Source organism: Larimichthys crocea, chromosome XVI, assembly GCF_000972845.2.
Source record: "Larimichthys crocea isolate SSNF chromosome XVI, L_crocea_2.0, whole genome shotgun sequence".
Classification (NCBI taxonomy): domain Eukaryota; kingdom Metazoa; phylum Chordata; class Actinopteri; family Sciaenidae; genus Larimichthys; species Larimichthys crocea.
Window position 1 is genome coordinate 16,767,854 of NC_040026.1, and position 27,556 is coordinate 16,795,409.

General features: G+C 44.3%; 1 protein-coding gene across 1 annotated transcript in view; it reads left to right on the top strand.

Annotated features, from left to right (window-relative positions):
• Positions 1-27,556, top strand: part of LOC104929798 (zinc finger MIZ domain-containing protein 1) — a 111,454-nt gene that overhangs the window by 47,711 nt on the left and 36,187 nt on the right. The window contains exon 3 of the mRNA XM_010744452.3: positions 23,947-24,066. Within this exon, the coding sequence (XP_010742754.2) occupies positions 23,998-24,066 (69 nt within the window). The 5' untranslated portion in view covers positions 23,947-23,997. The remainder of the gene's footprint in view (positions 1-23,946; positions 24,067-27,556) is intronic.

A 27,556-nucleotide genomic window follows, 5' to 3' on the forward strand; every position in this document is an offset into this window, starting at 1 on the left:
AAGACATTATCTCAGGCTCTTACCTTTTTTGAAACATTTTTGGTTTCATCGCTACAAATCAGCACGTCTTAAATGTTATATAACTATATTAGAAAACTTGTTGCAGTCGCACAATCCTGAACAACCAACTGCTACATTATAGAGGTCTAAAACAGTTTTTACTCATTTTACTGTTTAAAAGGTCACAAAACTCAAGCACCCTACTTGCTGCCTATTAGCAAAGCGTGCACTTCTTGTTACCCCCTACTGTAGGAAAACACCTATTGGCTATTAGTGATTTGATAAGAGCACAGAGATGTGTGTGTGTGTGTGTGTGTGTGTGTGTGTGTGTGTGTGTGTGTGTAATGTATCTGAGGTGAAGTGGGGTAAGCCCCACAAGCTGTATAAGTATCCGTTTAAGCAAGCTGATGCAGCTTGTGGTTGTGCTTCACCTGGATCTAGGCTGAGATAATGAACCCATGCGGTGAAGTGGGGCTTCTCCCAACTGGAGAGGGATGAGCGATTAGCACGCTATGCCAGTTAGCATGTTAGCTCCCCTAACGAGCCATTTTATGAACAACTTTACATTTTATTAAAGGTTATCCATGTGAAATTATCACAGATTTACAGCAGGTTTCTCTTGACATAGCCGTATAAATGTTACAAGACGGAATACCTTTCTAACTTGGACGACTTCTTTAATGTTACAGCTTTGATTTATAAGTGCAGATGTGAGACATAAATCCTAACTTTGTAAAAATACTCTTTACTGAAGTTGTTTTTCACTCCAAAAAAAAAAAAGTTTGATCTCCAGAAAGTCAAGAGGGCACATGGCCATCAGTGAGAGCAGCATGCACAACACTTGTGCGAACCAAAAAAATACCCTCGTCTCTTTGCTGTTTTTGTAAGCCCCACCTTAGCATTTGGCACACCCAAGGCAAAGGGGGATGGGAGAACAAGTATGAAGTGAAGAAATATCACAGATGTTAGTCTGCATGAACTCCTTCCCCTTTACAGCCTTCCTGCTCAATCTGGCCTCTTTAGCCTCCGTTTTTTTTTTTTTTCCCCTCACTCTCCCTCCCGACAAAAGACAAATGACTTCTTCTAACCTAATTTCAGCTGCAGCATGCAAGGGTCTGCCTCGACGCCTGCCGGTCAATAGAGTTTTGAGTAGACACTGTGCAGATTCAAGCCACCCTGGAGCCCTGCTGGCTAGTTTTCTACCCACATCATCCTGACTTTTTGACTTTGAGAGGATTTTTCAGTGGGAAAAAAAAATTCTGTAAACGACTTACCTTTTCTCACATTAACTTGTTTTTGTGACTGTGTGCGAGCTTGCTTATTCATGCATGAGAAAGCTTTTTGCACCACATGCTGCAGGGCCAGTTGTCTGGTTGAAGAATCCAATGGAAACAGGAGGGTTAGGGTTTCAACCTACGCTACGACTATACTGTGCTGTGTGTGTGTGTGTCTGGTCTGTGACGGCGACGGGGTTCACAGTTGTGTGACATGTCAAACACAGTGTGTTGGCGGTGGTGCTGTCACTCATCCGACCACTCAGTAGGTCAACTCGTACTGTCATCTGCAGCCTAATCTTGCTTGGGTTTAATTCGTTTAAAGCGAGGAAAGCCATCTTAACCTCATCACGGTCCAGAACGAGACCTGTTGAGATGCTCTGGACCGATAAAGGGCAGGAAGTGGCGGAGCGTCTTTGATTATTTGGCCTTTCTCTATTTCCCTGGGGAAATGTTGCTGCTTCAAGCTTGGCAAAATCTTTGCCATGACCAGGAGGGACCTTTGATTGGTTCCTGATGTGTGGATGGCAGTCGTGTCTCAGGGGTCCACAGCAATTTATCCAGAGGATATTAAATGACCTAATGGCCATATTTACACAGAACTAACCTGAAGGAATCTCTGTGTGTTAGGTAAGGTGTTGAGATGTCTAGCCACTGTTCTGCCTCACTTGTCTTGAGATGCATTTTACTGTGCTGTGAAAGACATTTAAATGAGCTGGATACTACCAGGGTAATGAAAAGGTCTGTCAGGCGTAGACAAGCTTGTGCCATTTTGTCTTTAGGATGTAATAGAGGCCTGAGAAGCGTTATAGAATAAAACTTTTTTTTTAAAGCTGTGCTGCATTGATGCTGGCCTCTCTCAGCCTCTCTTTCTCTTCCCCCAACAGGAACTGGCTAATTTCCTGAACTTGATATACCATTTGGTCGACACAGAGGGAAACATCTGAGGAGAGGGGGATCTCGGTGAAATTCTCCACTTTAAAAAGCTTAATGAGTGTTCAAATCTCTGGGTCAACGCTTTTTAATGTTTTACAGGTGACTTTTGAGTTTTTTCTCTTTGGCTTTCTTTCTTTGGAGGCACCTTAAAAGGAAAAGTTAGCAGTCAGGAAATGAAAATTTTTGCTGGATGAAGAAGGAAAAACATTTTTTTTATTTTTCTCCCGTGGGTTTGTTCGGATTCCCTTCATGCTCAGTTGTTGCCTCATTCACAGATTTCCTCTGTGTGATCTCACCATATCACAGCGTTGAATCACCTGCGCAGCCTTCAGTGTGTAGCTTTTCAATGACTGCTTCAAAGAATCTGATGCTTATCTTCGCTTAGTCTCGGTTTATTGCGAGTGTCTGTTTCTCCAGCCTTGGTTGTGCTCTGTGTCAAAGGTCACACCCTTAGCTGGAGGTCATCTCTCTGGTCTGATGCTTGGCAATATGACCCTCTCTCCTGATGGGCTGACCTCCTTCCCCCTCTCTCTCTCTCTCCGTCTTGCACTTTCCTTTCCTGGTGAGCCTACAAAGTGGCTAACACGTGTAACTTCCTCCATTGATTTAGATGAACCCTCGAACAACCTCGAGAGCTTTGGTCGTCGTCATCGGTGGCGCTGTTTCTTTAAGCAGATCTAGTCGCTTTTGTTTTTGCTTTCAAACTGTGTTGCTGGTGCAATAAAAAAAAGGAATAATTTCCAGACAAAGCTCTTGTCTGCCTCTGTACAGCTCAAGCATTAAACTTGTGCAGAGTATTACTTGTGCCTATTGATCGGAGTCCTCTGCAGTAGAGAGGGCAGTGTGCAAAATCAATGCTTTATTTTCTCCTAGGCTAGCCTTGTTCATGCTCGTTTTTGTTTTTTTTTGTTGTCTGTGAAAATGAGAGGAAAACAAGGGAGAAACCATTTACTTCCACTGTATTTCATTCTTTCCATTGACTTTAGTGACTCATTCTGACTAATTCAGCCTTGTTCTTTGTCATCTCTCAGGCCCACATATTTTTTCACTCCTAATCTCCATCGCATGAATCCACCTCTTTATAGCCGGTGATGTCATGCTTGTTTTCTCAGTGGTTGCACTGTGAGGTTTTGTGTGTCACTTTGCCACTAAATGTACAGTGGAGTGCGGTCGTCCAAGGTTTAAAGTTGAGTCTGGCTGTTATCATGTGCAGCTGTTTGTTTGTTTTTTTTATTTCGGTATCTTTCATACAGATGTGGCTGCAATTAATGATTAGTTTCATTGAATACACCAGCAGATCATCTTCTCAATAAATTGATGAGTTATTTGATTTTTTAAAACATCATAAAATTGCCAAAAGATTACCTTGTTTATGTCACTGGAGGTCCTATTTTGTTCAACCAACCGTCCCTAACCCGACAATATTCAGTTTGTGGTTTTCTCACATTGTAGAGGCTATAAATAGCTTAAACCTTTAACCAATTATCAATATAGTTGCTGTTTAATTTTCAGTTAGGCGACTAATTGACTAATTGTTACAGGTTGATATACAGTACAAATATGCCCTGCTTACATGGGATTATAAGATATTACAAATGATTATAACGCAGATCCAGAGTGCAGCATGTACGTTTTCAAAAGATACTACTTCAAAAATAATTCACAAAACCTAAAAAAACAGATTTTTAGACCCCCATTTCTGCAGCAAAATACATAAAGTAATAATTAAATAACTGGAAGTAACAGAGTCATTTTCAAATGATTAATAATTACTCCGTCTTGTCTTTCTTTCCAAGCTTCTGATATAAAGTTAGCTCACTTAGAACCTACTTAAATTAAACTACAAGTCCAAATTTGAAGCAGAATATTAAACAAATTTCCATGAATACTTGACATCAGCCATCATTTAGTACAGTACAGATGTGAATGGGCCTCATAATCCACTTCTTTGAATATGCTTGAATCTGCCAACCTCAATAGCTAGAGGAAGACAGTTCTAAAGATATTTAGCTTCTGGATATAAAATATGGAAATCCAGATAAAGGCTTTATTTTTTAAAACACCACAAGTTATTTCCGTGTGACATACTGTACAGCGTATTAACCTCCTCCATTGTGTAGATCTGAGGTGCAGCTTTTAGTCGGACAAGTCCGAGAGAGGACAGAGAAACACAAAAAGGGGTCAGCGGACAGGAACATGGCCGGTGACAGGCTGCCTGCATGTGGGGTGGTTTCGCTAACGAGAAGCCATTGTGCCCTCGGTGAAGGTTAACTCTCTGATTCTGGGAGGCAGGAAGTGTTAGCTGCCTCCCCTGCACTTTTCCCATCCGCGGCCTCTGCCAAGCCTCAGCAGAACAATCCAGCCCCTGTGACTAAGAGAGGAGGAGGGGGGGGGGTACAAAAAAAAAAAAAAAAAAAAAAAAAGAGTAGAGAGGTCCAATTCTGCAGGGTAACATCAGGCTCCTACGTTATGCAAGCGTTCCCTTTTTGTTAGGTTCACCCGGGGTTTTGATATAGATTGCATGAAGCATGATGGTAACACAGAACATCGGTCTGTACCCTCTTCACCAAACCAGCCTCAGACATGCTTTACTCTAAAAATCGGAGCTGCAAAGTGGCCAACTGTAGCCAGGTTCCTGCACATTTGAGCTCTGCACACACACACACACACACACACACAACACCAAATGCACTCAGAGACAAACACCCACACATAAAATAGACATCTCAAAATATGCGCACAAACACACAGAGATAATAGATATCTCAAAATATGCACACACACACACACACACACGCTCATAAGTCACAACACCTCATACCGAATCAACAATCGCATCTTTGTTAAATTATCCAGGAAATTGTTTGCGGTGCTTTGATAACACAGGTGTTTATATGGTAATACCTTCTGGAGGCTGGATAAGAATGAAACAATAAAGTCATTAGGGTGTTACAAGAAGAAATGAAACCAGGCTCATGCACACGCTGCAACTCATCTCACACACACACACACACCAGCTCAGCCAGAAGAGGCTGAACTCATACACACGAATTCATTAAAAAAAAAAAAAAAAAAGCTGTTGTCAGCTGCTTTAATGACCCTTGATGTGTGTGAACCTGTGCCAAGTTGTCCGTGGAAGGGCAATTTATCTCCACTAGTGTTGCGGTTATGTGGAAGATAAAAGAAAATAGAATAGAATAGAGTATACACGAGATCGGATAGATCATTCATAGGAAGGTACCTCACCTACGCCATTAAAATAGCTCCTCGTAAGCGGTTTTTATCTTAAGTGCCGTGGCACAGAGTTTACGTAAGTTGCCGCTGATATGAGGTGATGCCCTGTTGTGTGTGAGGCTTATTTCCCACCTGTCAACATGTCATATCCTCGGTCGCCTGTTGTAATTCTCTCCATCCTCACAGGCAGAAACCTTCGCTGAGCTCTGAAGTCATTCATACATCTGTAGGCGTTTCTAAGCTCAGTTACTTCATAACTCAACCTTCTCTTGACCTTTGCCTTGGGAAATATATATTTGATTGTCTTTTAAAGCTGCATTCATTCATATTTTTACACTGATAGTAGGAAATTACTAAAAGTAATGTGAGAGGGGTCACTCGTAGTGACAAACCCGCAGAGAATTACCAGCAAAGCAGTTTCCCTCAGCTGTACACAGAGTTTAGCGTCTTTCAGCTCTTTGTTTTGGTTTCAACTAAACTATTTTGGTTGACTCTCTTTTCTCTCAAACTTATGTCCCCCCACATCCTCAAATAAACCCAGTGTAAGCAGACTGATAATGTTAGAGATTAGTGGAGCATTTAGATTTACAAATTCAGAAGTTAAAAAGAGAGTGAATACTCCTCAAGCACACATAAATATAACCCTGAATGAACGCTAAAGTTGCTCCTTATCCTCTTGTGTGTGCGTTAAGTATGTTACCTTTATAGTCACCCCTCCTCTTTTAGCACTAGTATCCAACTATGAATGTTCCAGTCTTATAACTATGAGATGAAAGTAGTTTTGAGCATTCGGATGTATCGTTTTATCTCGCAGTGAGTCATAGTAGAAAAGTCTTTGTCTGTTCTTTGCACATCGTGCAGGTTGCGGGTGACGGGAAGCAAATTTTGGTTTGGTTTCAACATAGTCGGGCACGTTTCTTGGTCAAGTCACAGCAGGTCTGATCACCTAATATGGCATAGAAGATTAATAAGTAAATTTTAAATCTCAATCTTCTCCAGACAGCGAAAAACATTGTCTGTTTGCCCCGGGTAAGAAGCATTAAAGTGCGACAGGCAGGCAAAGTGCGAACAAAGATGTCTCTCCACAAAGGTGCCCTCTCTCATCTGATCCCAACACATCTCTCCTACAAAGGAAGGGCTGTGCACAGCGTGCAGACGCTGCTAGCCTGCCTCTGTTGGTAAATAATGAATAGGTCACACCTGGTGGTCTCTTACAGGCTCGCTGCAGCCTCCGTCCCTTCTCTGGTGGTGGTCTGGGAATAGGTGTGTGTCTGCGTGGCGGAGGTCTAACATTAATCAAAATTCTCCTGCAGTCTTCATTTTTGTTGTGTTTTCTTTAACCTTTAGCAACACGGTGTCCTCTCGTGTCACACTCTCTAAAGTGCTATAACGGTGTTTGTGCTTTTTCAGTGTGCTTTATGTGTGTGCGTTGCAGTGACATTGAGACCCAATAAGAAGCATTAGCCGGAGCCTGTGTGTTGGATATGACCACATACGGATGCGGTCAGCGACTTCCATCTCTACAGGGAGTTTAAAATAGAGACCAAGCTTAAATGCGTCCAACAATCCGGTGTTCATTATGAGGACGGATGATTTCTTAAGATATGTCTTTAATGCCTTAGGGACCACAAATGGCTACGAGCTAATTCAATATCATTATTTGTGATCACTTCGAGAGCTAGAACGAACGAACGAACGACCGACCTGCATGGGAGATTTCTCAAATACCCCAGTTGAGATGTAATGCATCATCAGTCATGCCAGCAATATCCCTCTCTATCTAGAAGGCTTGTCTCATTAAAAATACATGCCGCTGTGTCGAATTGAAGTGAACCAGTCATACAAGCTTTCCATAAAATAAAAAAAAACTCCTCATGCTGCTTTACAATCAGCAGGTAATGAGCAGCTACAGGCCAAAGTGGATTTACTACAATCTGCAGGATTCTAGGGAAAGACTAGGGTTGCTACCGAGCGGTAACCTCCTGTGCTGGGTAATTCTTCATATGGCCACTTGAGGCTGGCTCCAGAACAAGTCAATCTCCATAAACCCGCCATGTTAAAATGTCCAACTTCACAGCAGAAATAAGCATGTTCACAGTAGGGCTGCCACAAACGATTATTTTGATAGTCGACTAATCGCCGATTATTTTTTTGATTCGTCGACTAATCGGATCATGCGTAAATTCACTGTCCCGGAAAGGGGCAGGTGGGAGGGCGCTGTAAACCTCGTGGACGGAGCCGTGAGCCACCTTCGCCCCAGAGTCTTTCCATGCCGACCCAGAGCCAGCGCGGAGGAAATGCGCCCGGTGGAGGCCAGCCAGCGCCGGGGAGAGGTCCCACGAGGGGATCCTCCCGCATCGCGCAGCCGTCCCTGACCCGCCGAGTTGACTACGTGGAAGTTGCGGAAAAATCGCGGTGATTGGTTAAAATTGCAACACCGCCCAGAATTCACAGGGATTAATTGAAGTTGCGTTGAAGTTGCAAATCGCAACATCGTGAATTCCTGGAGGGTCTGTGTTATGGTATCATTTACGGTACAGTCAGGCCTGACGCCGATTACCACCGCCGATTGCATAGGGGTGTGTGTGTGTGTATGTGACAGAAAGGCAGGCGTGACAGTGGAAGCTGCGGCCACAGTTTCAAGAGAAAAGCAAACAAAACAAAAAAAAAATGATACTACTAAATTAGTTGTCGAACGATTTCGTTCATCGACATAATCGTGACTAATCGACTAATCGTGGCAGCCCTAGTCCACAGCCTGGTTCAGATGACGGTTTTGGTCTCTGTAGCTAATTTCCCCGTTCATGACAACTGTGAAGAGGAATGGTAACTGTGAATTTTTTTTAACTCAGCCATTCAGATGATATTAAAGGTTTAGTGTGTGTAAAATCGGAGGCCTCTATCTTCAGAATAAGGCAGACAAGACAAGTGCTGTTTCTCCTTAAGCAAGGGGTGACGTGAGGAGATTGCAATGCAATGATCACACCACTAGATGCAACTAAATCCTACACACTGGACCTTTAAGGCTTAAAGTTATGCAACATTAACAGCGTGGCCGCTTTTTAAATTAGCCAGCAGTCAGAAAAAGCAGTACATCCAACATCTTTATCCTGTCATTGGTTGCTGCTAGGTATTATTTGACTGTTTGGATTAATCGATTAATATTTAGTCTTTAAAATGTTAATAGATACATTATCATTGATCCACGGTGACATCTGCTTTTTATGTGTGAAACCCTTTTATAAGACAGAGAGGTGGCAAATTCTCATGAAAAGTTATTATTGCTTAATCATTTCGGGACTATAACTTGGGATTCATATTGCTGTCAGACTCCTCCATGCTATCACTTACGGCACTTAAGCTCCTGAAATCCATAAAGACACCTCAGCACTGTAAAACGTTAGAATTTTTTTCTTCTCTTTTTTTCTTTTTTCAGACGTAGTTTATTTATTCAAAAGGAAACTCTTCTAGAAGTGCTAGATATGACTGGTTCAGTCCTGCTTATCAGCAGCGCGGGCCGTGTGTGGCAGAGATTGTGTGCAGCAAGTGCGTCACAGAGAGCGTGTGATTGGAGCCGGATTCAGCAGTCAAACAGTGTTTTATCTCTTGTATATCAATCACGGTGCACTGTGGCCCCTGCACACACGAGCACCAGGGCTCACAGAGTTGTTTGTTGTAGCAACAAACGTATTCTGAAGTGGTATTGTGGTGCCCTTGTCTTTTTTTTACTTGTTTTTTTTAAAGGTTACTGTTGTGTTGTCAGGGAAGCGGAGAGAACAGAGTCCTCAGACTGTAGGTTCACAAGGCTCAGCCACAGCGAGGATAGAAATCATACGGTTTCTATGGACGTCGGCTCCTCCAGACTTCACAGGGGTTTGGTGTTAACACAGCGAGGCAACAAGATGCACTCCACTCTGCGAGATAAACTCCTTGTCATCAAGGAATTAGAGTAACTATCTGTTTTGTTTTGTTTTTTTCCTTGTGAGCGAACAACACGGCAAATCAAAAGAATGTTTAGTGGGCTGCAGGAGAGGAGAAGTGGAAGTGGAGAACAACACCATGTTTCCTGTCTAGTGATTTGTAAAACTCCTGAATTCATTTTGGCCTGGAAAGCTGGCTCTGCTTACAGGGAGTTTTCCCTATAAACAGTGGAAAGGAGACTCCTACCCCTCGAGTTCTTTCCATTCTTTCCGCTTTGTGTATGTACGTATGTGTGTGTGTGTGTGCTCCTGGGTTTGCACAAGCTCGCACACACGCACAGATTCCGGCACTTTATTCCCTTTTGTTCACACAAGATGTTAACGGTACAAGTCAATACATATTGTCATTTCTTTCGCTTATGAAAACATTATACTCCTGTATAATTCAAACTTAAATTAAAGGTCCGGTGTGTAGGATTGAGTTGCATCTAGGGGTGTAATTGCAGCATTGCTATCTCCTCAAATCACCCTCACCTACCTGGTGTAAACAACACTTGATAGGCCCTGTCTAGAGGCAGTATTTAGTTTGTCTGTTCTGGACTACAGTATAAACACAGTGTTTCAACATGGCTACCTCCATGGAAGAGGACCCGCTACCTCTTTAGATATAAAAGGATTCTGATTTTCAGGTGATGCATGCATGAAAACATAGTTATGAATATTATTTTCCATGTCCACCTTATTCTAAAAATAGAGGCTTTCGATCTTACACGCCGGACCTTTAAGAATTTCTTTTTCCTTTTGGCTGTTTTTACGTTCGGAAGTTTGCACAGGGTGTTTTATTTTGAAAAATCGACTCAAAAAATTACTTCCGGCCAATCCGTCATAAATAGAACAGCCGGTCCAGCGAGACCCACTTCTGGGACGTTTCTTAACCAGACAGGAAAGCTTATGGTGGGGTTTGAAATGGCCACGATTAGCTCTGGCAGCGGCGCACACGGCACACGTCACATCCGTGCCCAGTGGAGTTTGTCCTTTAGGTACTGCATATCTTAGCATTACTGGTAGGAATTTTTCTAAAAAGTTGTGATAAGAATCATCCAAAAATGTCCAAATAAGCCGAAACTGCTAAGAGTCGAATATAAACGACAGGTTGTTACACAGCCCACACATCTACTTTTTCATTTGTCTGCCTTCCTTGTACTTTTTGTTTGCCGTTGTGTGATCAAGATACTAAATTCTTTGCCTGGGGCACGTCTCAATTTTTTGATGTTTCTACCTACAACACCCCAAGTCCGCCGAGGCGAGGAAGAAAAACAAGTTTTCCATGTTCGGTTGTTGAACATAATATTGAATCTTGAACATTGGTATTGACTCGTATCCCACCAGACCAATTTAATCTGTGATTCAGCTCGTACAGTGCATCCAGCAAAAGGAATCATGTTATTAAGCCCCCTTAATGAAACAGTCAGGATGGACTCTCCATATCTTCTTGCACTAAAAAAAGCTCATCTAAATGGAAAACACATTGTCTTCTTTATTTGCAAGTGTTGAATGAAGGCAGTTGCCATGGTTACGGCCATCGGAGGCTGAAGCCTGGTTTGAGGCCAGAGGGGCTACAGGAACAAAGTGGCTCCTAATGGTAAGATTGTACAAATGGCTCTCTGAGAGGGTTATATATCGCTGGCATTTCCATGTTGGCCAACACAGTGGCAGCGCAACAAATGGTCAGTTTCACATCATATCCTCGTGTCAGCGCCGGCTCTGGTTAATGAAACAAGATAAATCTCACCGACTTATTTGCCATTCCACAGCAGAGTCGACTAAATATTCTTAGAAACACATTTCTAAATGGCTATTCTGTGTTGTTTTCCAATGCATCTGCCTTTTTAAAGAGCCGTGCGGAAACTTCCAGTGTACTCCAATCAAAATGCAGATTGTCTACACAGCATGGTGTCCACCCAGGAGAATTACAGCTGAATACTAAGCAGGAGAAAGCTCTTCGTTTTGACTGCTATTTATGCTTTTAAGACAGAAAGAGGGAGGCGAAATGAGAGGGAGAAAACGGCAGCGCTTAATTCGTTTTCGTGTCTGAATGTAGGTTAAATTACCTTTAAATCCCACACAGAATTGCACATTGCAGGTAAATGAGTCGCTTGGCAGCTGATAAGCAGCAGCAAAGACACGCTGGGAATCAGGGACAAGGTGCCTTTTTTTTTTGCTGAGAGAAAGAGACACATTACTAATAATAGAGGAAGTGGTCATGTGGGACCTCCCTGCTCTATGATTCATGTCAGATAATAATTGGTTTACCTGATACGACGCCCTGTGTTTGGACGGTGATGGGGCAGCAGTAAAACAAATTACCAGGGGGTTGACCTTTGGTAGCGCAGTGCTGACCCCAGTCAGGGAGGCTTCCTGACGGGAACACCAACACACCACAGTGCCATACAGGCCAATCTGGATGTTTTATTATAGAAAGATTAATACTGTTTCCTGCATTTATATACATTTATATTAACTCAGCAAATTACACATTTCAGTGACTTCAGCTACCAAGCTTTCTGTAACAACTGTCGTTTGAATTGATGTGCAAAGTGCAGCAGTCTTACTCACTGTATCAGTTTTGTTACACCGGGCATGTGTCCGTCATGTTGGCTGCGATGATGTTTTGGTCTGTTTTCCAGCAGGAGAACTTTTCCTCGGTTTTTGTGCTTCTAAATATGCAATGATCCTGTTAATTGTTTCCCTTTTTGCACAGGGTGCTTTATTTTGAAAATCTGCTTGTTACTGTGTGTGACTTCCGGCCAGTTCGAGCTGCTCTGTGCAGATTGACGCGAGCTGCTCGGGGCATCCGTCAAAAATAGAACAGCCCCGGTATTCTCTGCGGAGCAGATAGAGAGACCCGCTTCTGGGACGCTTCTGAACCAGAGCAGGGAGCTTCCAGTGGGGTTTGAAATATTGAACGGCCGTGATTAGCTCCAGTGGCCTCTCTGCATCCGTCCATCCATTCGAACTGGCATTTAATGTTAACTAAAAGTAGTACTATCATTTTCGTATAGTGTGTTGAGATTAATAAATTACACATCTAGATTAAAGTGAGTTTTTCTGCAGGTCAACTGCCTGACAGGCAAAACCCAGGCCAAAAATAATGTTCAGAAAAAGGACTTTCTGTTGCTTTTAAATCTTATTGTATGAGTCAGTGGTAATAAATGAGTAGTGTGCAGCATTTTTGTCAATTCAACAACTCTGTGATTATGACAGCCGGACCATAAGATGAAGCTGTTTTAGTGAGTAAATTAAACAACCTCATCCACAGTGAAAATTCCCCCTGTGCGTAAAGACTACTAGGTGACCTTCAGATTACGATTGAATAGATGCAACGGCAGATTTCTGATCGTCAACATGAATACGAGCAAACAATTGAGTTTTGATGTTTGTTGGTGCTTTTAAAGGTTTCAGTGTTCTGCACACCAGCGGCAGCTTGCTGCGTCTTCTTTGTGCAAGGTTTATTTTACCCCGGCGAACAGGTTGTTCACACGTTTGAAAAGAGCTCTGTTTGTGCTGTGGCTGGCCTTAAAGCCCCGTTTCATGTCTTTGTTTATCTGAGAAGAGAAGAGTTCTCAACTCTGAAGACTTGTTTGTCCTTCCTGGGCTCCGACACTCTGCAGTGGCGGATCACGAGGGACTCTTTTTCTCTCAGTGTTCCCTACCAAGCGTTCATTCATGTGATAAAAAAGATCTTGGGCTTTTCGAGGGCCCCGGCATGACGTCTGCAGTATCCATTTTTTTTCCTGTAGATCAAGACTAGATACACTTCCCAATTTGGATTTGAATCCCAGGGAAGTGTCTGCGGCCTTCAAGGCACGTAGCACTGTCTCAAACAGGCGCCCGCTCGATATTATAACACAATTTGTATGTTAAAAAGGTGGCTCCTGTTGTTTGGATGTGTTTCTAAGTGTGTGTGTGTGTGTGTGTGTGTGTGTGTGTGTGTGTGTGTGCATATCGACCAGTGCAGGATGTGTCGCTGACAGGGCAGCCTCTCTGGCCATTGTGTCGGGGAGGGGAGGCTACTTGCTTTCAATCCATTATTGACTAATCTCATTAGCCGAGGATCCTAACGCTGAATGAGCGGCAGAAACTGACTTCTCCCCCCTTCCTCCAATCACACACAAACACATTCACATGCAAACGCCCTTACATGCACACACACACACACACATATTGAAGCCCTCTGCCACAGAGGAGAGGGAGTCACTTGTAATTATAGACAGCAGTTTTGAAAGAAGAAGTTTTTTTATTGCCCTTAATTAATCATTTTAATTAAGTGCCTATCTGTGCTTTCTACTGGATTAGCTAATTATATGTTCAGCACTTTCTACTTGTGTCCTGCCGTATGTGTGCATGTGCCTCCCCTCTCGCCCTTTGTCCCATCGGTCGCTCGTACTGTACCGTACCGCCGCGGCAGCCTGTTTGGTTCTGCCGCCCGTGGATCACGCTCACCTGCGCGTCTGTAAAAACAAGCGCTTTGCATATCAGCTCGGCTCCTGACAGCGTAATCTTTGCAGCCCCGAAAAAAGAGATGCAAAGTGTCAGTTTGATTTGCACAGACTTAATAATAGATCAGGCGGCAGCTTTTCGCATTGTTGTTTTTGTGTGTTGTGTGTAAGTGTGTGTGGTGTTTGTTACCAGCCAGGTGACTACAGGGCCGCACACCTCTGCAGTATCACCCAGCAGAGACAGAGAGAGAGAGAGAGAGAGAGAGCAGACCACTGCAGAGAGAGAGATTCATGATCCAGCCAGCCTGTAATTGCTGATGGTTCAGCAGTTTTCGGGGGCTGAAACAGGAGGATACGGAATTTCTCAGCTTTTTCCGCTTCTTGCAGCATTCATTTCCTCCTCCCCCTCCTCCTCTGATCTGGTGCGTCTCTCTCTTCCTCCTCTCCCTCAGTGTCTCGCTGCCTCTAGCACCTTCTTTCTCTCTCTCTCCGTCTATCTGTGTATGTGTTTGTCTTTAACCGTGTGAGCGAGTGTGTTTGTGTGTGTGTGTGTGTGTGTGTCCCATACACTCCTCGAAATGCTACTGCAGGCAGCATTGTTTATGTTCACCTGTCAAGCTCCCTCAACTTCCCTGATGGATGATGCGGAGCTCTGTTGTTTGCCAACAGCCCAGAGATGTGCTGTTGCTAAATTACACCCATGAACATGCAAGATGGGGTTATTATACAAGCCATCGATCTGCAGGTAGAAAGGTCCTCTCTTTAATAAGTTCAACTGGTGACTGAATATTTGACAGAAAATATGTATCAATCGCAGAAAAGCCAAACATTTACTAGTTTCAGCTTCTTTTCCTTGCTTTATGTTGTTATATATTGAATATATTTTAGTTTTCTGTCAAAAATATATGTTATGTCATAGTCCTCTCGGGACAAAATAAGAAAATAGTCATTAATCTAAACCAAAAAACCTTTCTAGCCTGCTTGATTTATGCAGTGATATGTCAGCATGGGTGTTAGAATAAGCTTAAAGCGCCCTTTGATTGCACACAATGGTATCAATAAACAACTCTTCCCGTTGTAAAGTATCCGTGCAAGCTATTTTCTTTTTCCTTATGGCGCGTTTGAACGAGATTATCTGATGTTTGCGCCTGAAAGGACGGAGCCGTTATCGTTTCATTTGACAGCATAAGTCGCGAATTGCATAACACCTCCTCTGTTCTGGCATTCAATATTCATTTGTTGCTATATTTAGCTCGCTGTAAGATTATATAAAATGAGACATACTGTTCTACAAACATGCGATCCACATCACACTGAGGCCACTTGCCTTTTTGGCTTTTATTTTTTTAATATGCTGTTCACAAAGAACGCCACACAGTAGGATGGGTGGAGTAGATATACATTAGATGAAATAATTCAGGGTGCCTCCACTAAGGAGGGAAGACAATAATTGAATAAATGTCTTCACTGTTTGATTGAGGACTCTGAAGTTGACTCCCCTGGAGAATCTCCTTTTTCTCCCCAGACACATTCCTCACAGCCACACGTGAAAAAAGAGTCTTCCCGATTCATTTACACAAAGGCAAACTCTGGCAAATTAGGGCAACGCAAGCGGCACGGTGCGGACCCCATCATGGAGGTTGAAGAGGGGAGTTGGAGGTCTGTCTGTCTGTTGCATGGGATTCATCACATGCCTGTGTGTGTGTTTGCCGCCCCTCACGGCTCCACGAGGAAGATTTGTGACATAGATTTACGGCTGCCTGTGTTACCTAACCTCTAAATCACCATCCATCCCACACAGCCGACCCCCACCCCCACCCCTCCCTCCTTTACATACAGACACGCTCTGCCCGGTCATGGACGGACAGTGGGGGGAGGCGTGTAAGGACGGTGGTGGAGAGAGGAGAGCATGGAAAGGGGGGAGGGAGGGAAGAGAGGGCCGAACTGCTGCAGTCAAAAGCCTCCTCTCTGCAGATCAAGCGTCCGCCTGTCTGGTAATGTGTTGTCATTGACCAATTAGGAAATCCAGATCAAACAGGCGCAGGGAATGGCCCCTCGCTGCCCCTCTCTAAGCACTCTGCTCTTTTTAATTGAGCACATTTGTGGAATGAGAGGCTTCTCCCTGGAGGGGAGCGATGGCTGCAGATACGAGCAAGCTGTTAACACAGGATCAGTCCGCTCAGTAAGGTTATCAAACAATCTACTAATATGAAAAAATATATCTTTATGAGTCGTGCCAGTTAGAGGATGATAATGCAGGCCTGTGGTGTGTAGGAGTGTTTCCAGGTTCTGGGAAGTTTGGACACAAAAACATGATCAGCAAACGATGTGGAAGGATGTAAATGTAAAATGTAGTATAGCTAACTGACTCTGTAATATATTTGACTTTGAAACCAAATATGTGATGCAGACTTAGAAAATATGAACTGAGTAATCAACTATCAACGATGTAAATGAGATCAGAGGGATGATGTGAGATGGATTAAAGAAGATTAAAAGAAAAGCGTGACTTTAAACTGGATAAATAACATCGCAAGATATCATAGAAGTCAGACGAATTAAGTCTAGTCTAGAAACCTTGTGGATTAAATCATAAAGAATGTAATTTAAGTCAAATATGTTCTGGTTCCAGACAAAAGACGTCCTCTTTTCGCTTTGGCAGCTTGTAACGGTCGCTATTTGTTATTATTAGAAGCTTTTATAGATCAAAACGGTAATTAAGGTCGATATATGAAGCTTTTATAGATCAAAACGGTAATTAAGGTCGATATATTAATAGATAATGACAATAACCATTACGTTGTAGCCAAGATACAGAAACTCTGCTCATGAAATTTTAAAATAGAGACGTTCGCGAGGTCGTTATGAGTGCTGTCAGCGTGATGGCATGTCTTCTCAGGCTTCTTCGGTGAAACAGAGAAAGCTCATGTTGCTGCTGTCCGTCAGGGTCCGAGCAGGTTGAGCTCATGCACTATTTAAAAATCTCTCCCTCTCACTCTCTGCGTCTCTCCCTCTCTCCTCCCATTCACTCAAAGTCACAAAAAGCCAAAGGTCACCGGCACAACCCCCCCACGTCAATAACCCCATCAAAAACCCACACACAAGCCAACAAAAACACACAAATGCCCCGCTCCCTCCCCGTCCTAACTTATCACCGCTGCCCGCGCACCTTACACACTCGCAAGGCGGCGAACACACAAACATGCACACCCTCGTGTTCAGCTCTCAGCCTTCTTTTGAATTCCTTCCCATGTATCTTGCAGCTCGCCTGTCACTCCTCCCCCCAGCGCTATCAGTCTCTCTCTCCCAGACCTCATAATGGCTCCTCCTGGGTAGCGGCTGCGTCTGCGGCTCCCACTATTTCAAAGTTTTAGCCGGGCCGGATTAAGCATGGTATGTGGAAAATGAACAGCCACTCACAGGAGAGGACACATGAGCTGAATGCATAATAAACCAAGGAGACTGGCAGGAACAAAAAAAAAAAAAAAGGAAGGAGGGGGTAAAAAAAAAAAAAAAAAAAAAGGAAAAAGAAAAACACTCACTCACTTCAAGTTGTCTGAAGCGGTGTCAGCACCTACACGGCAACAGTATCACTCACCGAAATGGAAACAAAATGCTTCTTGTACTTTACCTCCGTGCTCCAAATCAAACGCAATTTTTTAAGACAAAGTGTTTCAAAGGGGGGGGCTGAGGGCAGCGGTGACTGCAACAGTTAGTGCAGGTTTACACTTGGCTCGCCGGTTTCATCATCATCATCACATACATCCAAAATTCCTGGAGGATTGCGGAGGAGAGAGAAAGAGGGGAAAGGAGAAGCTTGGCAAGCGAACGCCAAGGCTGATAGAGCGCCACACAGGGCCAGCTCGCTGCTAGCTCCACGCTCTGCGTTTTTGTTGGGGTGGGGGCGACACGCAGTCATGTGGCTTATCTGTGCTTGCCTAACCCTGCCCCCCACCCGGGGGAATTGACCTCCCCGCTGCCCTCCTGTGCTATTAGCGCAAGAAATTAAAAGAGTATCTGTTTGGAGGAGGAGGAGGAGGAGGAGGCGGCAGAGGGCAAAAAGGAGAAGGAGAAACCACAACGATGCTCCTCATGTTGGACCATCTCCTTGTCCTATTGCTTGCTCTGGTAGCCGGGCCAGTTGGACTGGAGGGTGGTGGTGGTGAGAGACTGGCCCCCATCTGCCTTTGTCCTTTTTTTTTTTTTTATCACAGGCCTCTGAGACTTGGTGAAACGTTACACTTGGTTAGAGAGGAGATATTGCTTAGGCCCCTCTATGATCCCCAGCTCTCTGTTTTCTTCTTCTGCTGGTGCTGGTGGTGGTGAGGGTGGATGGGTGGGTGGAGACAGGGGGGGTGTTGTAGCAGCAGCAGCGGTAGTAGTAATGGTGGTGGTGCCCTCCACTACCACCATGCTCCCTTTGCTTTTCTAATCACGCTGCAGATGTGCCTGATGGCTGAACAATCTCTGTGTACTGAACGTGGGGCTCCCGCAGGAATCCAGGAGGCTTGCTTATGTGAGCTGTCATGAAAAAAAAAAAAAAAAAAAGAAAAAGTGAGAGGGCAGGGTGGGAGTGAATGTGGGTCTGCATGTGAGAGAGAGAGAGAGGGAGAGAGGAGTGAGTTAGAGGAAGAATGGGAGATGGAGAAAGACAGAGGGGAAGAGGGAGAGATCAGTGAACAGCGACCAACGCAGCAGGGCTGCTTGGTGTGTGTGTGTGTGTGTGTGTGTGTGTGTGTGTGTGTGCGTGCGAGTGAGTGGCACAACTACGAGCCCACCCTCGCTCACGGTTGCCGCTGGAGCTGCAGACCAAACCACATTAAATAAAAGAAATCCATTCCCAAGCCTGTTAAGAAGCCATGTGGGGAGGTGTGAGAGAGAGGAGAGAGAGAGAGTGTGTGTGTGCACTCGAGTGGCTGTGTGTCCATATGTGTGTGCAGCAGAGGAATGGGGGAAGGGAGGAGGAGGTGATGGAGAAGGGCTGAGGGGAGGGGAGGGGAGGCAGAGTAAGGGAGGTGGGACAGGCAGGAGGCAGCTCATATTATCCTCCGTGCCAGCTCTGGATGGAGCCTGCCGAGGATTATGGCACATTCTGTAAAGCAACAATGGAAGTGGCGCCGATTCGTACACATTTCCATCCGCTCTGCTTTTTCCTCTGTCGAACAAACACAGCTTTGTCCTCGCTGCCCGCCTGGCCACTTACCAGGCAGAGAACCAGGCAGACACCTGGAGTCCTAGAGCTGCCCTCTCCAAACTAAACCCCCCCCCCCCCCCCGTCCGCCTCCCTGGGTGCGAGAAAACAGGCGTCTCTACAATGTTGAGATAATTAAAGGGGAGCTTTCACGGCGGCCTCGGCCGACAGTCGGAAGAAAACAAGACATATCTCTGAATCAGAGCTCATTAAAACCATGAGGGTGAAGAGATGCTTCCTCCCCTTCCTCTTCCTCCTCCTCCTCCTCCTCCCTCATCTTTATCGCCCTTAAGCAAGTGCTGCAAACAGCCGAGCCCTAGTCAATGATGGCGCAGATTAGTCCTTTATAGCCTAATTCACCTACAATAGACGACATGCGGGGACGCCATCACCTTGAGCGGCCGCGTCCCAACGTGTCCCCATGAGGTGCGAGAGTGATGCTGATTTCTCCGCTCAGGCCACCTCGTTCCATTTTAATAGTGTCAGCAGTACTTTGAGCTTTCGATTAGTGAGATGTGTGTGTGTGTGTGTGTGTGTGTGTGTGTGTGTGTGTGTGTGTGTGTGTGTGTGTGTGTGTGTGTGTGTGTGTGTGTGTGTGTGTGTGTGTGTGTGTGTGATGGTTATTTGAGGGGTGGTGGGGGTGTGTTTCACACAGCTCTGTGGAGGTGTAACACCCTGCCTGTAGTGTTGTTGTAAAGCACATTAAGAGTGACTGAGGGTGTTGTTATGGTATCATGATGCCGGTCCAGCACTCAAGGGAAGGTGAGAAGATCTGTGTGTGTGTGTCTCCATGTGTGTGTGTGTGTGTGTGGTCGGGATGGTGGCCAACACGGCTTGCTGTCTTTCCACTCATGCAGCCACCTTCCAGCTCTCTCTTTAAAGCATAAGTTTATTTTAAGTCTCCCTCCTCTGTGTGTGTGTGTGTGTTTAACTTATTGTGACTCCACTTGTATATTTGATGTTGCGCGTGCGGAATGAACCGGGGTATAAACCGTTGGCTTGTTTTACAACCTGTCTGATTGTCTGACAGCTAATTTCTTGCCCTGTCGGACTTGCGTTGTCGCCATGTTCCCAGATCTTTTGCAATTACTCTGCTGAGCACACTGTTATCATAACCAATGACCAAAACTACAACAACAACAAAAAAAAGACCCCTGTTGTAATAAAGTGGAAATATCCTTTTTAGCAGCAGCACTGTGCTTGGCCCCCAGAGTAGTCTGACTGTTTTGGTTCAAAAGGCATTTATATGAATAAATTAAATCTGTTTACCACTTCCCTGTGCCTTGACAGCTCAGCTGAGAGCCTGTGTAAAGCGGCGAGGGTTCGTGATCCATTTGTTCTGCTGTGATGGTGGGATAAAGCTAATCATTGTCTACTCTTCTTCTCCCCCCCCCCTCAGACTGTTTTCATCCTGCAGAGCAGAGGCGCGCGACTCGTCTACATTACATTAACGTGCTAGAAAGTCTCTTTGAAGACGCCCGGGGTTGGGTTTTAGGTGTCTGAAATAATGTTTAGATTCCAAACTGTGCGATTGTGACAGTTCAAAAAAGCAATGCCTCTGACTTACCGGGAGATAATGTTCTACTTTAGTGTCTTCATTCAACATTATTTAGCGTCACCGTATTCCAGTTACCCCGCGCCGTGGCACAGTTTTGTCGTCAAATTAAATCCGCAAGCCCTTTTCAAGGTACACTTATGTAACATGATCACGTAATGATACAAAACACGCGCCCGGCTTGACGGGAGACAATCCCGTCCTCTGCGGGGTGCCGTGTGGAAACAAAGCTTTTTAAAGTGGTGGTACAGGGGCGAAGAAAAACATTGTTTTACCCTAGAGGTGGGCTGATAGCACTGTGAAAAGCCCATTTGAAGAAGGTAGGCCTCATCTGTCACTGGGCAATGGAGGAGGCAGCCATGCAGAAGCCCTCTGATTATAAAGAGATAATTTCATCCAATCCTCCGGTGGTGCTCCATCACCTTGCCGCCATCCTCCACTGCCTTTCATATTTGTTCCCAGCCTGCATCTCCTCACCCGTTTCGTTTTATTACAGCTCCCACTCAATACATATATTTTAGCTCCCCCTTGAATAGGGAAGGAAAGCGGGTCTCCCTCCTCCCCTGCACACTCTCCATCCCACCTCAACCTCCACCCCCCCCCCCCCATGTGTCTTTTGTTGTGCAGGAATCCACAGCTCTCTACTTGTTGTGTAACGCCTGCTGCGCAATTTAGTAGATTAAGCTCGAGTAACGCACGTATCGGCGCCCGTCTCCTCCCTCGTAACCTCGAAAGCATGCGGCAGGATTTTCTAGGGGGGGGGGGGTAACTAGCTGAATCAAAGCAAATAAGTTCAAATTAGGCAGTGGCGCACAAAAATAATAAACGATAACATCTGTAAGATAGAGAAGAGCGTGTAAATAAGGGGGGGAAAGGCTCATAATTGCATCTGTTTTCATATCTCTGATGCATCATGGGTTTAATCTTTAATTTGGCTCTCGTTAGTCATTAAAGATATAACAAAGGACTGGTGTTTAATTAGAACAAGTGAATATCGGAACATTTAATTACTCTAAATTACTTTTTGAAATGATCCTGGGAAGAAAATAAATGTAAATATGTGAACACGTGCTTTTTTTTTTACTGCGTGGAGGTCAGAGGTATCATTACAATGTGTGTTTAACAGGGGCGGTGAATGGCAGCCCTGCCTCTTTTCTCTCCCCTCATTTTAACTCACTGCTGGAGGTAAGAGAGATGACATCGAGAGAGACAGAGAGAGACAGAGAGAGAGAAGGGAAGGGCAGGAGGGAAGAGAGAGAGAGAGAGAGAGCAGGTCGACTCGCTCATCAATAACCACAAGGTCAGACAGGCAGTGCCGGGCTGAGTGGGCCCTGTTAGGAAGCAGCAGCTGAGGATTTGTAGAGCTTGTAAAGGCTTAAAGCAACACCGCTCCGCCTTCTTTGTGCCACTAGCCAGGCCTTTGAAGGACCAGGGAGACACCTGCTGGCGGCTGAGGGGCACGGTGATCCAGGGCCGCCTCCTCGCCAAGGATCAGCACAGTATCAGCTGGCACAGAGAGAGGGAGAGGCAAACACCAGAGAGATGCAAAGAAAGTCGGCGCGTGGACACATATATATATCACGTAGGCTTTTCTCTTGTGTGTAAAAACACCACAGCTTCTGTTTCTATGATGGCAGCGGAGGTGTTCGTGCACAGATAGTCTCTTAAAATCACCGTCATCATCGTTTCTTCTTCCAGAGCGATTAAACCGTGTCAGATTTGTTGACTCCTGCTCGTAAATTCCCTTCAAATTGCCACATTTATGAGATTTATAAAACTTTACAAGTCGCTAAGGTGTTTCGACCGGTGCGCCTAGACTTCCTCTTCAAAGTCTCAAAAAAAAAAGTCCGTCTGTGTCAGACTTCAGAAATGTCAACAAACAAATACTTTCCATCTGCAAACAGAGTCGGAATGGAAAAACTCCTCAGATGTCTCTTTTCTTTACGAGCTTTCTAATTTATGGAGGGGAATGCACTAGTGTGCCCTTCTCTCCTCTCAAGTACAGGCATGAGCAGCTCCAATAGGTAGCATAAAAGCTCTTTAGCTGTCTAGTGGAGTAGATTACTGGCCCTACCGTTAAATCCAGCTAGAGACCCCTAAGTGAGCATTATCAGTATGGTGCAGCATGCTGCCTCCTCTCTCTCTCTCTCTCTCTCTCTCTCTCTCTCTCTCTCTCCCTCATTTCACCGGTACTCTGTGCGGTTGAAATTTCCTCGCCGTGTGATGGTAATGGAGAAAGATGGCGTGGGGACGGGAGGGGTCTGAGTGAGAGATGATGCACGGCGAGAAGAGATGCCCCTGCAGTAGTAGCAAGAAGGAAAAAGATTGAGAGGGGATGAGATAAAGGAGGAGGAGGGAGTGAGAGAGGGGGGAGAAGATGGGGAGGGATGCTTTCCACCGCCACCACCACCCATACGTGTGCTTATTAACTCACTTACCCCTCCACATGAGGCTGCAGCAGGTCACCGTGAGTTATAGCCGACACCCAGAGTGTGATATTTATGTGATGTTGAATGCAACATTAAATCAGAGCCCCGCGGGTAAAATTGATAACCTTTAATGTAGCTTGTAATACTTTTTAACTTGTGATAATGTTATGTGGCGTGTCAGATCACAGCTCTATTGTTTGCCTTCCGTGAAAAATTAATTCCTATAGAAAAGGGAAAAGAGAGAGAGAGACAGAGAGAGAGAGAGAGAGGTTTTCCATAAGCCGCTGCTCCAAAATCAATAGTGCGTTGTAAGGGGTTTTGTTAGAGGAACTCTTATGTAGCTGGAGAGCGGTGGGAGGAGGAGGGAGAAATGAAATGTAGAGCATGTCTGGGCCCAGGGTACAGATAATTGTTAACCAAAGATTACATAATGGCTAAGTAATGTAAACAGAGAGCCACATGCCAAGTTAATGTTCTCACAGGCCAGGACTGAAGGGTTTCATGCAGTTCTCTGAGATAATGCTGACAGACTCTACCCAGTGTGAGTGTGTGTGTGTGTGTGTGTGTGTCCCTTCACCTCTGTTCATTTTCACCCCGAGGTGCTTTAAACATGGTCAGACATCCCTCTCTAACTCATCCAGTGTGTCCTCTCCGAAGGTGTACGGTGAACGTTCGGGGCAACCGCCAGGGCTTGTTAAGGGTGTCACATGAGCTGAGAGGAATGTCATCCTTTGGGCTCTCTGAGGTGCTTGTCACCTGCCAAATCAATATCTCCCTGCTCAGCTCACAGCACCACACACACACACACACACGCATGTACGCACTAAACTGCAATATCCTAGTGGTGATGGGATTGGCAGCTTCTCTGGGAAGAGATGCTTTAACACGTGTCCGTGTTTCTGTTGCAGAACGCTCCAGTTTAATGGCTGGCAGGTAGAGGCCGAAGAGGGACAATCAACATGAACTCGATTCCGTCGATGGACAGACACATACAGCAGACCAATGACCGTCTGCAGTGTATCAAACAGGTGAGAGCGCTGTGCCGTGTCAGCTGTCTGATTTACCAGGTCGCTTTGGATTATTATGTCAAAGCTTGACACATAAATCACACCAGGGAAATGTATGCTACCTGTTACATGTGGTGCAAGAGGAAAGTGACAATCACATTTACATAAGTATTCATGTGAATACCTGAAGTACTGATACTTTATTTTATCCACCTTTACTCCTGGAATTACATATTTGAGGTTGATCTCATGGATTTAGTTGTTAGTTTACTTAAAATTTACTTTTTAGAAGGAGAAAATTGATTTGAGAAATTGAGACATTTATGAAAATATAGAACGAAACTCTGTCTTTTAATTGTGTATATCTAATATCTAGTCTTGGGAAGCATCTCTGCTATCAGGGAAATTCCCCAAACAAGATACAACGGGTTTTCCTTGACAGTATAATGCAGTAATCGAACTCGGCTTCACCTGGAGCATGCGTAGTATCAGGCTAAAGGTTTAAGGTTAAAATATACTGTGTTATTGCGACTTATACTTCATTTTAGCCATAAGTTGAATTAAACAATGTAAACATAGATTATGATATTCAGCTTCTACGCTCAGTAGGCTGAGCACAGAAGCGAATTGGGAGCTACGATAATAAGTTCCCACAGTAGAGAAAAGTGAATCTACAGGTCGATGCTTGGTGGAGGTGATGCTTTCTACAGCTTTCAGATGAGTGACGTGGCAGCAAAAGTCGGATATACAGTATGTTGCCATAAACCGTGTGAGTATAGCATCAGACCAGAGTTTCCTGCTTGAACTAGCTTTGTTAACCCTTTTATCAGGCGAGGAATATTGATATTTTGACATCAGTGTCAAAAGTTCTGTAAGACTATATGCCTGATTGTTAATTTGGAAGTAAATGCTCCTTCAACTTGATATATGTATTTTTTTTACAATAGTTTTATCCACATATTTTTGTGACTTTTCTGAAACTTTCTTTTAAAAAAGTATTTCAATAAGTTCCCTATAAAGCGTTAAAGGTTATTGGTACTTAATTAGTACATATCATCATCTTGTAAGTCACTTAAAGCTTTAAAAAAAACATAAATCTGGTTTTCACCAATGTAATTTGCATGAACAGATGTTTCTTTTCTACACAGACCTCACACACACACACACACAATCTTGACCACAGTGCATCCAGTGCGTCTTCCTGTTTGGCCACAGTAAAGTGACTAATCTGTTCGCTCTTATTATCAGCGCTGTGGTGTGACTCAGGTTACTGACTGGGGTCAAAGAGTAGAGGCTCTCCCTCCCTCCCTCCACCCTTCTTTCTCCCCTCCACCTCTGCTGACTCCCAGCGAGTCCTTTTGTTCTCCTCTCACCACCGTTTGCTGCGGGACGAATCTCTGGCAGAATTAAACAGACATACTTGCGTAACCCCGGGCTACAGGGCTCCCTCCCTTTGATCTCTTTTTCTTAACTGACGGCCCATTTTGTTCCTGGGCTCTGTGCGGTGAGGTCCACCTACTGAAAAATACATCAGAAACCCTTTGGGACGATGTATTGTATTGGGGCTTGCACTTAAAACACACAAGTGTGGACGTGGCAAATTGTTTTACCCTCGGCAGGGAGTTCCCAGCTATTACTGAGAAAGAGACAAGGTGAGGCAGATAGCAAGACAGGGCGAGTGTTTAGGGAGCAAACAGAGGGAAGCCCCTATGTGTAGAGACAGGCTTTGGTGTCCTTAAGTAATAAGGCAGAGAGAGGTAAACAGTCTTAGTCTCTCAGTTTGGTTACCTTCTTCACAGCAGGATATTAAATATTCAATATCCGCTCCTTCTTTAGTTGTATGGGAGGTGAAATTGGATTCTATTAATGCACTGTATCACTAATAGCTCATGAATTATTCTGTAAAAGAAGCGCACAGATCAGGAAAAAAGGGATTTGCATCGGTCTTACACAAAAGTGTAAACAATCCGAATGGTCGTGGGGTTAAATGTATTAACCCCGCAAGGCAAAATTTTAAACAAACACGTCCCAATGTTAGCGGCCGGGGAAGCAGCACATGGGCAAACATGCCAATTAGAGAGATCCATGGCATACAAGGAGGCCTCCAGTCCATCTAATAAATGGTTAAGCACCGGGTCATTTCAAACCAACCAGTAAGAGCCAGCACCCTGCTAATAGAGGCAGCTTTGTGCCGCAGACAATCAGGGTTTGGAAGGCCCGCATAATAAATACCATTTATGTCCTGCCAATTAGACTAGCAGTGAGCCCATTCAGCCGGTCGTCTATTCTCCTCCCCGCACACAAAGATGATCATCAGGGGAGATCAGAACAATTAACTCACTATCTTCTCCCCCTGCTCCCCATTGTCCAATATCCAAGCCATTAAAATAATTAAGGAAATATTGTAAACCAATCCAGCTGTTTGCTTTAATTGAAAGTGTGCACATGCTGAAATTTGGCATCTCGGAAAGAGAGAAAAAAAAAAAAAAGCAATACAGACGTGGAGCGAGAATATAAATGAAGCCTCCTCCATTGTGTTGTTGTTTTCTGGAAGATGTGACATGTCTGTCTGAATACTCCCAGCCAGAGCAGCGGACAGGGGAACAAATTGATTTTGTTGCTCAAATGATAAATTACTGCTGAGCGCGATGATAAAGTAGAGGAAATTGGAATCTGTCATCCTGATTGAATCATGGGTTGAAAGTTAAATCAGAAATCATTACGGCGGTAATTTTTAAATTACCGTCTTGTTGTGAAATCGCAATAATGTGATTTATAAACAATATCTTAAGCAAACTCTTCATGAACTATGAGAACGTGGTTATTTTTTTCACTCCAGTACACTCAATACTTATATCGGATACATTTGGATTGCTCGACATAAGCGTAAGAACTTAGGTGAATAGGTTTCTTTTGACTTCAACTATTTAATCAAATGATTATTGATCAGTGACAGATAGCGACATGCTCGACTAAACTTTTGATAATCTATGATTTTAATTGTAATTCTTCCTGTAAAAATGTCAAACAAAGCTCCTGAAATGTCTTACATCAGTGTTTTTATTTAAATATCTCCAGCAAACTTATCTATAACTTTTAAAGAGCAGTACAGCAAAATAAATATGTTCACTTGTTTGACCTCCAAAAAGACGTGGATGTTTTTAAAAAAAATGATCCATAAAAGCAGTTATCTGATTTCACCCCCCTCCAGCGCACGGTTTCTCAGTGGCAGTTTGTTTTCCTCTCTCGCGTCCTGGAATTGCACCGTTGTGAACACTTTGGGGGGAAGATGGGCTCGGTGATACTGCTGGTATCTATTTCAGAGACAGTATTTTTCCTCTCACTGTGGGGAAGCAGGCTCGCTGTCAGACAGACTCTCCACTCCACTGATATGTACAGGGGTTCGTTCGGCGGAAGCTATGAACTCTCCTCTCGCTACAGGAGCACTTCCTCAGACTGTAAGCGTCAATATTTCAAGATAAACTGGAAAACAACCCTCTCTGTACTGCTG